Source organism: Dipodomys merriami, unplaced genomic scaffold (genome assembly GCF_024711535.1).
Source record: "Dipodomys merriami isolate MVZ:Mamm:240054 unplaced genomic scaffold, mDipMer1.0.p SCAF_25, whole genome shotgun sequence".
NCBI lineage: Eukaryota > Metazoa > Chordata > Mammalia > Rodentia > Heteromyidae > Dipodomys > Dipodomys merriami.
Window position 1 is genome coordinate 16,260,854 of NW_027203937.1, and position 15,288 is coordinate 16,276,141.

Genomic DNA, 15,288 nt, shown 5'->3' on the forward strand with positions numbered 1-15,288 from the left:
ATGAGGGCTGACAGCATGTAACTCCCAAGGGTGAGGTCCCTGTTCTTCCCCAGCTGTATGGCTTAGCATCTAGAACAGTGCCTGGAACCCTGAGATGCTCCACAATGCTTCTGGGCCTCAAACACTAAGGGGCTCTGGGGCTGTGGTGGAGGGAGATATCCAGTGACACATAGGTATCAGCAGGATCTCTTAGATACCTAATATGGAGAATAGCTGGGAAGACAAAGCCAGGGCCTAAGTAATTTGTTTATTTTGATGATATTGGGGTTTGAACACAGGGAATTACACTTGCCAGGCAATCACTATCCCCTGAGCCACATGCCTCTGTATGTTTGGATTTAGTTATTATTTTTAAAATAGGTTCTCAGGCTTTTGCCCAGGGCCTATCTTGGTCTGTAATTTCCCACCTCTGCATCCTGCATAGCTGGACTTATAAACGGGTACCACATCTGGCCCAGAAATTAGTTTAAATGCCAAGAAGAGATTTAAAAAATGCAGGATCTTAATGAAGAAAGGAAGGGTTGGCCAAGGCAGTCACACTATTCAACGTACATATGTGAAAATGATACCAAGCAAATTGAGGAGATGGGTGGGGTCGGGAGAGATGGGGGAGAATAATAAAAGGGGTGACATTGACGGAGATGTGTTGTACTCACAAACTCCCATGTTGAATTGAAACCCCTTTTGTACAACTTCTTAAAGATACATTAAAAAAAAATCTTCAGAAAAAAATGGCCTAATTCTATTGGGGATCTTTGAGCCACATGAAACCTCATTTTCTTCTTCCCCCTACTCTTGGTCTCCTACAGAACCCCACACACCCTCTGGGCTCCGGGCTCCCCCCAAATCCTGCCAGCACAATGGGACAATGCACCAACATGGAGAGATCTTCAGTGCCCAGGAGCTGTTCCCCACACGCCTGCCCAACCAGTGTACCCTGTGCCGCTGTACTGTAAGACCTTCTACGTCCCCATAGCCCAAGCCAGTGCCCACCCCACAAAGAACACAGCTGTGTGGGCAGGGGTGGGGGAGCTGAGACGAGAATGAGGGAGCTTAGGGGGAAGGGAACGTCTGGGGCCCTGGATGCCCTACTTCTAAGGTAACCTTTCTTGGACTTCTATACACTTCCAAGCTGCTGCTGCTGCTTTGATCCTCCTCCTCCATCTCCTTCCTCCTTCTTCCTTCTTCCTCTTCTTCTTCTTCCTCCTTCCCCTCTTCTCCCCCTCCTTTTCCTCTCTTTCCTCTTCCTTCTCCTTTCCTTATGGTATCAGGCCTTGGGCTTTGCCTGGGCTCTTTACTTGAGCTTTTTTATTTTTTGCTCAAGACTAGCACTCAACTCCTTGAGCCACAGCAGCACTTCCAGCTTTTTTTTTGGTGGTTAATTGGAGAGGTGAGTCTCACAGACTTTGCCTAGGCTGGCTTTGACCCATGATGCTCAGATCTCAGCCTCTTAGCTACTCTCCTGAGTAGCTAAGGTGACAGGTGTGACTAACCAGCATCTGGCCTCCCAAGCTGCTTACTAAGCACTGGTCACCTGGTACTGACAGTAGCCCATTTCTGGTTTTCCCAGGGGACACTGCACTCCTTGAGAGGAGAAGCATTTTGTATCTGTACCCTCCACTGCTCCCAGGCCAGAAATCTGACACACAGGGGATGCCTGTAGTAACTTCAGAGTGAGTGATCAGTCACAATCAATCATCAGTCCTGGGCCACAGAGACAGGATTTAATTGGAATTTTCCTTGTCAGTAGTCAGAGCTGGGCCTGGAGACAGACAGCAAGATGAACTCTGCCATGTGGTCAGAAATAGAAGCCAATGAGCGGTGACTGACCTGGAATGTCTTCATTCACCCTTTCTCCTGTCGGGTTCTAGGTGTGGATGCTTCCAAGCTGGCGAGAGGCTCCTGGCATATTATGTTTACCTTGGGGCTTAACAACCAGTCACTGAATGGTGGGAGAAGCCTCTGTTCTCCAAGCTCCTGACCAGCTGAGCCTTCTCTGGCATGAGTTCCTCTGAGCCCATGAGAAGTAGGATGAGGTGATCACTGACATCCTCTGTAGATGAGGTGTCAGAGACCCAGGCTGGGGCTCCAGCTCTGTCCTGGTTCCCTGTGTGACCTTGGCAAGTGACCTTCATTGATAACTTCCCATCTGTGTTTCAGTCCACAACTTATGAACAATGAGGACTGAATCCTTAGTAAATTTACCGATGTTTATATATAGATGTATATGTGTGTGTGTGTGTGTGTATGTGTGTGTACACACACGCATACACACACACACATATTAACTTAATGGCCCTAGAAGGCTATTTATTACTACTCCTCTTTCAGATGAGCATCCCTGAGTTTAGAGCCGTTACATGGCTTTCCTAAAGTCACAGAGCTTATAAATGGCAGAGCCGAAAGCCCATGTTATTCTCCCAGGAAGGGAGAAGCCTGAGTTAAGAGGGGATTGTGGGAAGAGGCAGACATGGTAGTCTTGGGCTGGTGAAAACATTCTAGTAATTCCTTGAACCCATTCTCCCTGGAGACATGAGTTTCCCTTCTTCCTTTTTATCCCTAGCTATGGGACTGGCCTGCTTTCTGGCATCAGTGGAGGCCATGTCTCTGGGTCATGGAAGGAACAGAGAAGGGACTCCAGGTCACTTGCTCTGGGAACTCAAGGCCTTGCAGTTATTTTTCACAGCTCTGCCCTCTACTGATCTTCACAGCCCACATGGACATGCCCCTGGGGAGAAATGCACGCCCTTATCTCCCAGAAAGCCCTGTGCCCTGCAGTGCTGCCATTCTTGAATAGGCCCTGAAGTTGGAGGTGAAGGGCTTCCAATAAGATCAATTAAGCCAGACATCACCCACCCCCACCCCCACCCCCCATCCCCTGTCCATGCTTGGATCCTGCTCCAGGTCAGCAAAGAAGGATGGTGGTTTCTATAGAAAAAGCCAGAAGAGCAGGCTCTGGTCTATTTTGGCCCCATTGTGTCTCTGAGCAGACAGCAGGGCCTCCATCATCTGTGGGTTGGGATTAAAAAAAAAAAACCCTTCCCTCCTCCCTACACAGTCTGCTATGAAAACCTGGGGAAGACTGGTTTTGAAGTGATCTTCAGGGCCTAGGGTAGGAGGGTACTGGGGACCCCTCTGAGATCACCAGGCAGTTTGCTCCCAGCTCTGGAGTCTGGTCGGTGGTCCTCAGGCCTCATTTCCAGCCCTGTTTTGCTGTTTCTCAGGAGGGCCAGATCTACTGCGGCCTCACCACCTGTCCGGAGCCTGGCTGTCCCGCACCCTTCCCCCTGCCTGACTCCTGCTGCCAGGCTTGTACAGGTGAGTACGCCCCCAGCGCAGTTCTTTTTTTTTTTTTTTTTTTTTTTTTTTTGGTCGGTCGTGGGGCTTGAACTCTGGGCCTGGGCGCTGTCCCTCAGCTCTTCAGCTCAAGGCGAGCGCTCTACCACTTGAGCTACAGCGCCACTTCCGGTTTTCTGGTGGTTTATTGGAGATAGGAGTCTCACGGTCTCTCCTGCCCGGGCTGGCTTTGAACCGCGATCCTCAGATCTCAGCCTCCTGAGTAGCTAGGATTACAGGCGTGAGCCACCAGCGCCCGGCTTGCCAGCGCAGTTCTTAGGCTTAGCCTGCACCCCTTAGAGAGGCTTCTGTGACCATTATTATTGCTGTCCTAGGCTGTTTACCCCCAAGAGACACACACTGGGCCCAGAGATTATGCATAGTGAAAACCAAGGCCTAGTTACTTCAAGTAGAGCTGAGTAGAGTGGTTGCCTGGGGGACTGTAGCTAAGCTGGCTGTAGGAATGGGGTTCTGGCCACTCATGATGGCCACTGAGGGATGCCCAGGGTCCTAGAAGAGGTGACTTAGACAAAGAGACCAAACAAGATGCTCAGTCCAGGCTTTAGGGCCATCGCCATAGCCCAAGGCTGACCCAGCTTGTTTTTGAATTTTCAGATGGAGCAAATGAGAAATCTGCTGAAGACCACACCATGTCATCGCTTCCGGGGGTGGTAAGTTCCCTGCTGTCCAGCCAGGATGGGGACCCGCGGCTATCCCCAGGGCCAAAATCTGCCCGACTCAGGAACGAGCAGGAGGGCTGGTTATTGTCCTCATTTAAAAAACATTTTTATTTTTATTTTTTGTAATGCCAGTCTTGGGGCTTGAACTCAGGGCATGGGTGCTGTCCCTGAGCTTTTTTTTTTGTTGTTGTTGTTGTAAAGATACTATACAGAGGGTTACAGTTACATGAGTGAGGTAATGAGTACACTTCCTCTTGAACATTGTTATCCCCTCCATTGTTTTCCCCCTACCATCCCCTCCCTCCCTCCCTTCCCCGAGGTTCTTTTTTTTTTTTTGATTGTGATTAAGTGATTACTTAATTTCCAGAAATTCACAGTATTGTGGAATAATGATGCTCATTTAAAGTCACAAGTTCATTCTAACTTTCCTGGAGCAAATTGTCTATCACAGTCTGTAATATATAACGGTGCTCACATGTTATATACCATATATGTGATCAGCAGCATGGGGATATTTGGTAGTGGTTCAACCAGATGAGTGGAGTTCTTTGTTTCTTAAGTCCTGTTTGTCATATCACCTAACATTTTGGATTTATCATCCACTTATCAGGGAGACCATGTACTGTTTGTCTCTTCGTTCTTGGCTTACCTCGCTCAACATGATTCCTTCTAGCTCCATCCATTTCCCTGCAAATGCCATTATTTTGTCATTTCTAATGGCTGCATAATATTCCATTGTGTATAGATACCACAATTTTTGGATCCATTCATCTGTGGTGGGGCATCTAGGTTGTTTCCATATCCTAGCTATTGCGAACAGTGCTGCAATAAACATGGAGGTGCACGTGTCCTTGTATATTGGTTCCTGTTGTTCAGGGTAGTTGCCTAGAAGTGGTATGACTGGGTCGTAAGGGAGGTCAATCTTTAGCTTTCTAAGGACCCTCCAGACTGCTTTCCAAAGTTGTCCCTGAGCTTTTATGCTCAAGGCTAGCACTCTACCGCTTGAGCCACAGCTCCACTTCAGCTTTTTAGGTGATTAATTGGAGATAAGAATCTCATGGACTTTCCTTCCTGGGCTGACTTCGAACCATGATCCTCAGAGCTCAGGCTTCTGAGTAGCTAGGACTACAGGCATGAGCCCCGAGTGCCTGGCTTTGTCCTCATTTCTGGCTTGCCTCCTGGGTCAGCTACACCCTGCTGGCCACACTTTTATCCCCTCTCTCTAGCCTGCCATTGGCTCTCCTCAAGTTGCAAGGCTCAACCCTCAGATTCCCTTTTCAGAATCTCTGACCCTCTTCTAGCCTCCTGGCAAAATGGCCTCTGGCCTGGGCTAGTCTTCCTCAACCAGTTCCTGGAGTACTGATTCCTTTTCTGGGATTGGGCCTCTCTGTTCTCCTCCATATTTTGTCTCCTGTCAATCATGTCTAAAGTTCAGATGATTTAAACATACTAGCTCTCTGGAGTCTGAGGGGAAAGAGATGGAAGAATGGGCCTGACTTGGTTTCTCTTTTGTTCCTCTATGTCTTGTCTACATGTAAAAAACTCCTTCCCTTTTCAGTCTGAGTCCCCTGAGCCTGGAATACTGAATGAAGCCTGGGCTCCCCTTGTCAGAAATCCCCAAGAGTGTGAGCTCATGACCTTTCCCCTCTATTCTAGTCTGAGTTCAGGTAGGGCCTATGCCATGGGGCAGAGTTACTCCATCCTCTTATGTCCCATCCCATCCCTAAAAGACTGTGTGGGTACTGAATCACTAGGCATGGTACTTGGTCTGAGTTGTTGGGTCACTTGAGCAGGTCATCACTTGGGGGTTAAGTTCTTGGAGTTCTTTGTTACTATTCTTCCTTTCTTCCTTCCTTCCTTCCTTCCTTCCTTCCTTCCTTCCTTCCTTCCTTCCTTCCTTCCTTTCTCTTTCTTTCTTTCTTTCTTTCCTTCCTTCTTTCTTTCTTTCTCTCTTCCTTCCTTCCTTCCTTCCTTCCTTCCTTCCTTCCTTCCTTCCTTCCTTCCTTCCTTCCTTCCTTTCTTGCTCCCTCCATTCCTACCTTCCTTTCTTCCTGCCTTCTTTCCTTCCTTTCACTCTTCTCCCCACCCCTCTCTCTTTTGGTGTTGGTCCTGGGGATTTAACTCTGGGATTGGGTACTGTCCCTAGGCTTTTTTTACTCAAGACTGACACTCTACACTAGAAGCACAGCTCCACTTCCAGGTTTTTTGAATAGTCAATTGGAGATAAGAATCTTATGGACTTTTCTTCCTGGTCTGGCTTCAAACCACAGTCTACAGATCTCAGCTTCCTGAATAGCTAAGATTATGGGCATGAGCCGCCAGCACCTAGCTTCTCTTTTTTAATTTTTTAAATTGTTATTATGAAGGTGATGTACAGAAGGTTACAGTTAAATCAGTCAGGTAAAGAGTACATTTCTTTTGGGACAATATCACCCCTTCCCTTGCTGTCTCCCAGTTTTTTGGTCCCATCCCCACTCACAAATTGTACAGTTCATTTTCAACGTAGTATCTAGTGAATACCACTACTGCATTTGTTCACCCTTTGTCCCTCACAAAGACAGATAAACAAGCAGACAAGACAAAAAGAACACAAAAACGACAAAGGGGAAAAAAAACCTCTTGTTTGCATTTCTTGGGGTTCGTTTGGTTTTTCAGAGACACATACATTGGCTTCTGAATCTTTCGAAACATCAAGATCTTCACATTCCTGACCAGTTGTGTGTCTCAGATCAATATCTCAGCACTCCCACATCTCAACACCTCAGCCCAGCCCCAGAGCCCCGGCTCTGGCAAAACGTGAGGGCTTGCTGGTGGCTGAGTTTTCAAACCACTGTTCTTTGTGAGTTTGCAAATATGTATTGCCTGATAATACCTTAGACTCCATCCAGATCATTCTATCCCAAGCTTATGCCCTCTCCTCGCAGGGTCCACACTCGGGCTTCCTGTTGTGGCTTTGCTTCTGGCTCCATCACCAGCGATGGCCTGTCACACTGTCAGTGATCCACACTTTTCCTGCCATTTGCAGAGACATTCCCAGCATCCATGTTCTGGCGATGGTGGGAGGAGAGGCCTGGGCACGCCGGCCCCTACTGGCTTCAGCTCCCCTCTGAGCTTCATCCCTCGTCACTTCCGACCAAAGGCAGCAGGCAGCACGACTGTCAAGATTGTCCTGAAGGAGAAACATAAGAAAGGTGGGATCTGGGCCCTCCTCAACCTTTTGATGGGAAAGAAGGACCCCAAGTGCTCCTACCAGCTGCACCCTCTACTCTGGATCCCCAATCTCAACTTGACCATGAGTTTTGTGAACTCATAGACTATCAAAACTGAGAGTGTGTTTGAGTGGTCATGAGGTCTAGCACCTACTTGACAGCTGAGGACACTGAGGTGCAGAGCATTGAGTCAGACACAGAACCAGTCCTGGGACAGTACGACAAGATTAGTTTTTGTTGTTTTGTATAAGACAGGGGCTTTCTGTGTAGCTCAAGCTGGCCTTAAACTCATGATCCTCCTGCTTTAGACTCTGAGCTAACAATATATTTTGTTATATCTTTATAACAGAATAGAATAGATAGAACAGTAGGACTCACAGGCATGGTAGTACATGCCTGTAATCCCATCACTCGGGAAGTGGAGGTAGGAATATTTTGAGTTTCAGATCTGTCTGGGCTTCATATTGAGACTGTATCTCAAAACAAGCAAGCAAACAAACAAGAACAGAGAGATGGGGGCTGGGAAGGTGGCTCAGTGGTAGAGTGCTTGCCTTGCATGCATGAGGCCCTGGGTTCGATTCCCCAGCACCACATAAGCAAAAAGAAAAAAAGCCGGAAGTGGCGCTGTGGCTCAGGTGGTAGAGTGGTAGCCTTGAGCTGAAAAGCTGAAGGACAGCGCCTAGGCCCAGAGTTCAGGCCCCACAACTGGACCAAAAACAAACAAACAAAAAACCACAAAGGACAGAGCTGACAGATTAATTGAGGGGGACAGACAGATGAGTCAGTTTAATTTCATTTAATATGAGGTGGCACTGAGGGAAATTTTGGCAAAGGCAAGAGGGAACAGAATTGGACTACAAGAGGGCAATGGGGCTAGCATGGGGGGAGTGGTAGTGTCAGAAAGGGGAAGAGACACCCCCTGCAGGGCTTTCTGACTGATGAGAGAGAAGCCAGAACAGACACTGAGCTAAAGAAGGGGAAAAGGACCTGCCAGAACTCCCACAACCAGGTGGTAATAGAAGGTGATCTCAATTCTGCTGTCAGTCAGAACTCCCCTTTTGAGGCCAGGAGAGCAAGTTTCTATCAGGCATCTCTGAGATGGATTCTGAGATGGGGGGTCAGGTATTCTATCATGGTCTGCACTTTGCAGGCAAGGTGGCTGGGCTAGATTGTGTGTGTGGAGAAGGATCGCGGGGAGGCTTTCCCTGAGGCGCCTACCACACTCATTGCTAGGTCAGGGTCTCTGGCCAGTTCCTGAGGCCCTGAGTCTCCTCCCTTCCTGCCCTCCTTCCTCCAGCCTGTGTGCATGGGGGGAAGACATACTCTCACGGTGAGGTGTGGCACCCGGTCTTCCGCTCCTTCGGCCCCCTGCCCTGCATCCTGTGCACTTGTCAGGATGGTCACCAGGACTGCCAGCGTGTGACCTGTCCCACCGAGTACCCCTGCAACAACCCCAAGAAAGTAGCGGGGAAATGTTGCAAGATTTGCCCAGGTAAAAGGAAGTGGGGAGGGGGATGATTGGGAAGGCAGAGAGAGCACAGGCCAGTGTGAACTCTACCTCTGGCTCCAGAGCTAGAGTGTGTGCACCTAGAGCTACACGCCACAGCATTTGCAGATGCAGTTAGCAGCACAGAAATGGACATGTCAGGCCTGAATGAACCCATTTAATGTTACAGTAAAGACTTAGAAATGATGCTCTGGGCTCTGTTGTAAAATTGTAGACTACCAGAATTGTCAGGAGGAATAGTCAATGTGGATTTAATACTTCATCAGCTTCGTGTCTCCCTCAGAGAATAAGGTTGACCCTGGCCATAGGGAGATCAGTTCCACCAAGTGTCCCAAGATGCCTGAACAAGTCCTCATCCACATGTCAGACTCCCCAAGCCCAGACAACCTGCACCGCTTCGCCCTTGAGCATGAGGCTTCTGATCAGGTGGAGATCTACCTCTGGAAGCTGGTAAAAGGTGAGTGGCCTGATGGAAACTTGGTGGTCCTCTGGCCTGTCCCCTTTCCTGTCCTCAGACCCATCAGATGCCCTGGCTGCCCTGTGGGTACAAGAGTCCCAGATTCCAAGATGTAGGGAGATTGTGATTGTGACCATTGTGATAAACTCACTCGCTCTGAGATGCCAAGGCCTCCAAGTGCTCCCTCTCCTGGAGGGATGGGGTTACTGCATCCTGCAAGGAGCCAACTCATGCAATCCATAGATGTCTAATGCTAGGATTGCAGGCAGAAGGCCCTCATAGCATTAGGCCTTGAGACTAATTTCACTCAGCCTTTTCCGTTACTCTGTGGTAAGTTGACATCAGAATGTATTTCTCATTCTGTGAGAACTCATGCATTTACCAAGGCTGCTCCTACCACCAAGTTGGGGGTCAAGAGAAGTTTTCATCAATAATGGGATTGTTGAGAGTTGCACCTCTTCCTATAAAACGTGAATTCCTGGGTAGAGTGGAACATTAAGCCCTCATCCAAACGATCAAAAGTTATAAGTGTGGCTCCACTGGTGGGTTTGGCTGGGGGTGGAGGTGGAAGAGGACGAGGGAAATAACAGCCAATGTGTGCAGCACTTTCTGAGTGTACAAAGTGCTTCCACATTCACTGTCTCCTTTGATCCTCAACGATTCTGAGAGTTAGGTATTATTATCCCCATTTTACAGATGAGGAAACTGAGGCTCAGAGAGGTGAAGTACCTGGCCCAAGGCCACACAGCCAGTAAGTGAAGGACGGGTGCTAGAGCCCATGTCTTGTGGCGTCAGATGCGGCTCTCTCCCTGCTCTACTCTGCCCCCCTGTCGTAGGAGGAATGGAAGACGAAAGTGGAGCTGTTCAGCCTGGAGAAGAGAAGACTCAGGGGGCCAGGACTGCTGGCTTCATGGTTCTGAGGGGCTGCCCAGGCAAAGGGAGCAGCTGTGTTCTGAGTGACCACAAGGTCAAGTCATAGAGCAGGAGCTTTGGAATCAGGCAGACCCTGGGTCTGAACCCCAACTCTGCCACCTCGAATCCTGGCTCTGTTCTTTCTTAGCTGTGTGATCTTGGGCAATTCACTTGACCTCTCTGGGCCTCAGTTTCTCTTCTGTTCATTGGGAAAAAGGGATTTTGGGTGCTTACATAAAATGTCGTAGGGATGGCCCCTAACCTAACCCTAACTCTAACCTTACCTCCAACTCTCTTCCATCCTACAGTAGCCACTATAAATGACATTATCTTCTTCTTACTAGGTAGGTTGGTTTAAAAATGGGAGAGGCAGATTTCTACCCAAGGAGGATTATACCCAGCCTTGCACAGGGGAAGGGAGGGAAAACAAGGCTACTCGTGGCAAATGTGCAAGCCAGCGCTGCACGGGGATTATTAGAGCCAGGAGTTAGTCAGCAGCTCTTACCATTGCTTGAGTCTTAAGATTCTGCAGCCCCTGGCTGTACATTAACTCCAGCTTCCTGCAATCCCTGGTGCTGGGAAGGTAGAAAGAGAAATGCTCAGATTCTGTGTTCAGGAAAACAGGCTTAAAGGCTGGTGCAATAGGAGCTTCAAGTGAGCCGAGGCTACGCAGGGAAGGCTTCATGCAGGATAGATCTCCTGAGGGAGACAGAGGGAAGTCAGAGGGATTCAGAGTCATGAGGCGATGACACTTTGCAGACAGGATGGCAGGGAAGTCTCGGATTCATGCTCAAGAGCCTACGCTTACCTGCCTTGGGCTCTGGGGATAGATCTGGAGCAGTCCCCATGTGTAATGGGACTGCATTTAATTCTCATGAGAAACCCACCGGGTCTGTGCTAATGCCCCCACTGCATGCCTAAGAGCCAAGTATGGCAAGTCAGGTGACTCGCTGACAGTCACAGAACAGTAACACAGATTCAAAGGCAGGTCTGGCTGTTCCCAGTGGTGGCACCTGCTTTGAGGGAGGGACCTGAAGAAGACCAGGAAGTGCCAGGATGGCACAGGAGAGGGGGGGTTGGAGAGGCTGCCAGGAAGAACAAATTGCTAGCGCATTGCCAATCACAACCTCACTAGGCCAAGCAGGTAAAAGAAAATGGGGTCGGGGCAGAAGAGGGAGGGCAGCTTGTCATCTTCGCGTGCCAGGCCTACTGTGTTGTGTCAGATGGCCCCCACCCTGTCTGCAAAGCCCCTGGACTACTCTTCATTCTGGCCTTCTCACCCAGTCAAGCCCGCCCAGCACACATTGTCAGATACCACTCACTGCTTCCTTCCTCCATGTGGCCAGTGGGTACTGAATCTGTGTGAGGAAGATGGGACCAGTGCAGCCAGCAGAACCACAGCAGAGTGGTTCAAGGTTAAGGGCCTGAGATTCTGGGAAGGTATTAAGAAGGGGGCAGGGAGTCCTCAATTCTTAGGCCCTGCCAGGGCTTCAGCGCTCTGCTCTTCAGTCTCTGCTCCTGTCTGCACTGCCTCACGCTCAGCCAGAGAGGTGCCAAACCTGTTCTGTTCCTTGGAACTCACCCTGCGTGCCAGCACTACCCTGAGGAACCCACAGGGCCCAGCTGCCGTCAGACTTGGCACAGCCCTCAAAGGGCAAGTGGCACCATCATGATCCTCACACTAGCTTTTCACTCCCAGCCAAAGAGCCCAGCCCTTTTATGACGCCTTCCATCATGACCACAGTGTAGGGACCCCCACCCATCCCTGTCACCTCTTCTCCCATTTTACTGTGTCATGGGAGTGTGCAGAAGGGCCTGTTCCTGCCTCATCTCACACTAACACCAGGCCTGTGGAGCTACCTGCTAGCCTGTGGCACTTAGGCTGAGGCCTGAAGGACCAAGCTGGTATTTCTTAATGACTGCAATGCAAACCTGGGATCTTTGCTTTCTGTCTCCCTTGATGGGGTCCCGCTCTGACTCCATATGCAGGTCTGCTTCTGGGCTTTCTTGAAGGCTGTGCTGGCCTGGCTGAGGTCTCACTGGCTACATCTGTTGTTTCTGGACAGAGGCCTTGGTGGGTAACAGCTGGTGCAGCCTCCCAGCTCATGAGCTCAGGGCCTCAGGGCCTGCCATGCATGGCACCAGGGGCTGGCTGCCCTTGAGATGCAAACATCAGGGGATCCAGCAAATACCTCATTCTTTCTCAGGGCAGACTGGGTACAAATGTATTTGTCAATTCGTCTATCTACACATTCATCCGTCTATCTACTCACCCACGCATCCATCCATTGACCATCCATGGCACCTGTGACAGAAGCAACATCAGAAAAGAGGCTAAAGGAGTTGGGTTTTATAGTGGAGGTGACAGGAAGTCAGGGAAAGGGAATGTCAGGGTCCATGTTTCCACCATCCATTCACAATCCATCTACCTATGTATCCATCGGTTCATTCACTGTCTATCTGTCTGTCCACCCATTCACCCATTCTCCACTCAACCATCCTTCCAGGGCTTCATTTACTCTACATGACTAACTTGAGCCAAACTCAGGACCCAAGAGGAGAGAGGAAGCAGGCATAGACGTAACGAGAGCATCTAGGAATGGTATAATGATAAACAGAATCCAAGTGCCACTGGTATGCCAAGGCGAAAAATAACTGCCTTCCTTGAGGGTGGATCAGGGAGGGACTTCCTAGCTAAGACCGGCCAGATGGGTATCGGCGGACGGTTGTCCACATGGCCCAGTAGCAGTAGGTAGCAATAGTAGAGGGTCTTACAGTAGAAGGGTTGGTGTTTGTATGGCCTTGGTCCCCTCCAGGGGTCTTTAAGTCAAGTTAGAGTAGACTGCAGGCAAGGCACTACAATCTCCAAGTTCTTTGTGGTCCAGATAAGTACAGCTGTAGACTCTTACTATATATGCCATTCCCAAAGAAAAGATGGACTAGCCCATTTGGGCCAGCCACCAATCTCTCCTGCCCTCCCTGCCAGCATGGTGGACAGGGGACACTGTGAGAGCAGATGGCACTGATGACAGAAACAGCATCAGCAAAGAGGCAAAGGACATGGGCTTCAACGGTGACTGGATGTCAGGGAAGGTGAATGACAGAATCCAACAGGGCATGGTGTCTGCCCAGGACGGGAGCAGGGAAGAGGAGGTGGCTGGGTCAGTTCTGAACCTGACATGTTGTCCAGAGGCCACAGAGTGTTACCTTCTGTGCTCACATGGATCTCTTCCCCCCCACCCCCTGCCCCCCAGGAATCTTCCACTTGATTCAGATCAAGAAAGTCAGGAAGCAAGACTTCCAGAAAGAAGCACAAAGCTTCCGGCTACTTACTGGCACCCAGGAAGGTGGGACGTTGGGGCTGAGCATGGGGCCTGGGAGGAGGCTGGGCCTCTGGGGACTTCCAAGACTGCTGGTGCCAGGGGGGAGGAGCTGGGGGGTGTCACTACAGACGTCAGTTCCCAGCACAGGAATCCAGTGGGCAGGGGGGGGGGGGCAGTTGGAGTGCTGAGATTTCTCAACCTGGCAGCAGGAGAGAAAACGGGAAGCCAAGCTGCTGGCTTTGGCCTTGGGATTGGCTGCAGGGAGGGGGGGGGCGGGGGGTGGAATAGGGCTGCAGAGGTGGGTCTGAGCCCCAAGTTTTCATACTACCCACTTCATTTCCACTACAGCCCTCCTAATCACTTTCCTCAATGTCCTTAGTTTGCTGTGCATTACTCAAAGACTTCAGGTAGGGGAGAGCAGGTTCCGGAGGAGAATCATTACCCACAGTGGTCAGGAAAGCAGCAGCTCGGCCCTAAGACAGGTTGTCGGAAGGCTGACTGGGACACAATACCATGGGCTACTCACCCCCACCCCTCCCTGAGGGCTCCAACCTCTGGCTCACACAATCCCTTCTGCCCTGAGCTTTTTCTGCTCATAGCCACTGCTGTACACTCAACACACACACACACACACACACACACACACACACACACACACACACACACACACACACACACACACACACACACACACACACACACACACACACACACACACACACACACACACACACACACACACACACACACACACACACACACACACACACACACACATCCTTTCCTTCTTCCTCCCTCCATGCAGGACACTGGACTGTCTTCCGAGCCCAGACTCCGGAGCTGAAGGTCACAGCCAGCCCAGACAAAGTGACCAAGACCTTGTAACAAAGACCTAAACAGTTGCAGACATGAATTTTATTGTTTTTGTTATTATATATTAATAAAGAAGTTGCATTACCCCCAACTTGGCCTGTTGCATTGACATTCATGCTCCTCTGTGCTCCTGCAGAGACTCTATAAGGAGGCCCAGCCTCTCACATTTTATGGAAGTGTAGGCAAGTACAGAAGGGGCAACCGCAGGCTCCAATCCAATGGTAGGTTGTCACTGGAGCCAAGAGTAGTTCCTACAGCCTCCCCATCCAGACCCTTGTCTTCTGCCCTGCCATTTCTTCTGTCCCCAAGCCCTTAACCATAGCAACTTCCTGATTTTATGGGTGGTCTCCTTCCCTGAGCTTAAGGAGGATTGAGCCAGGTACCTGTGGCTCATGCCTATAATCCTAGCTACTCAGGAGGCTGAGATCTGAGGATCAAGGTTTGAAGCCAGCCTGGGCAGGAAAGTTCTTGAGACTCCTATCTTCAACTAACCACTAAAAACCAGATGTAGAGCTGTGGCTCAAGCGGTAGAACGCTAACTTTGCACAAAAGAAGCTCAGGGACAGAGTTCAATCCCCAGGACTAGCACAGAAAAGGAGAAGGAGAAGAAAGAACAGGATCAACTTTAGTAAGGAGATTTGCAACCAGAAGTCAGGGGGCCTTACAATCATCAGCTACGAAGACACAGTGTGTGGAGGACAAGAGACAAGAGACACAGATCACACCCTTCTCCAGTTCCACACTGTAGACTAGCATTAGATGCCCAGGCTTCCTCATCTCCCAGGGTTTTCACGAGTGTAGTCAGATGGCCAACTTAGCCCACAATCTGAGAAGAAAGTCTGACACAATTAAAGGCAAATGACAATCCATCTTTCCTGTGTGTCCAAGTCCTTGTGATGTCGAAGATGTGTGAAGGCCTCGTATTTCACCGTAGGCAGACAACATAGGACTTACCTACATTTTACAGAGGAGGATTTGGAGGCTGAAGAAG

The 15,288-nt window shown here is 49.8% G+C and overlaps 1 protein-coding gene across 2 annotated transcripts in view; it reads left to right on the plus strand.

The window, feature by feature from the left end:
• Positions 1 to 14,382, plus strand: part of Chrdl2 (chordin like 2) — a 33,150-nt gene extending 18,768 nt beyond the window's left edge. Inside the window, exons 4-12 of one of the 2 annotated variants that reach the window (XM_070034667.1) lie at positions 810 to 952; positions 3,225 to 3,318; positions 3,952 to 4,007; positions 7,042 to 7,207; positions 8,523 to 8,717; positions 9,016 to 9,189; positions 9,886 to 9,940; positions 13,356 to 13,448; positions 14,230 to 14,382. In XM_070034667.1, coding sequence (XP_069890768.1) covers positions 810 to 952; positions 3,225 to 3,318; positions 3,952 to 4,007; positions 7,042 to 7,207; positions 8,523 to 8,717; positions 9,016 to 9,189; positions 9,886 to 9,940; positions 13,356 to 13,448; positions 14,230 to 14,320 — 1,067 coding nt within the window. In that variant the 3' untranslated portion in view covers positions 14,321 to 14,382. The remainder of the gene's footprint in view (positions 1 to 809; positions 953 to 3,224; positions 3,319 to 3,951; positions 4,008 to 7,041; positions 7,208 to 8,522; positions 8,718 to 9,015; positions 9,190 to 9,885; positions 9,941 to 13,355; positions 13,449 to 14,229) is intronic. The other variant, XM_070034668.1, reaches the window with a different exon arrangement.
• The last annotated feature ends 906 nt before the right edge of the window (positions 14,383 to 15,288 follow it).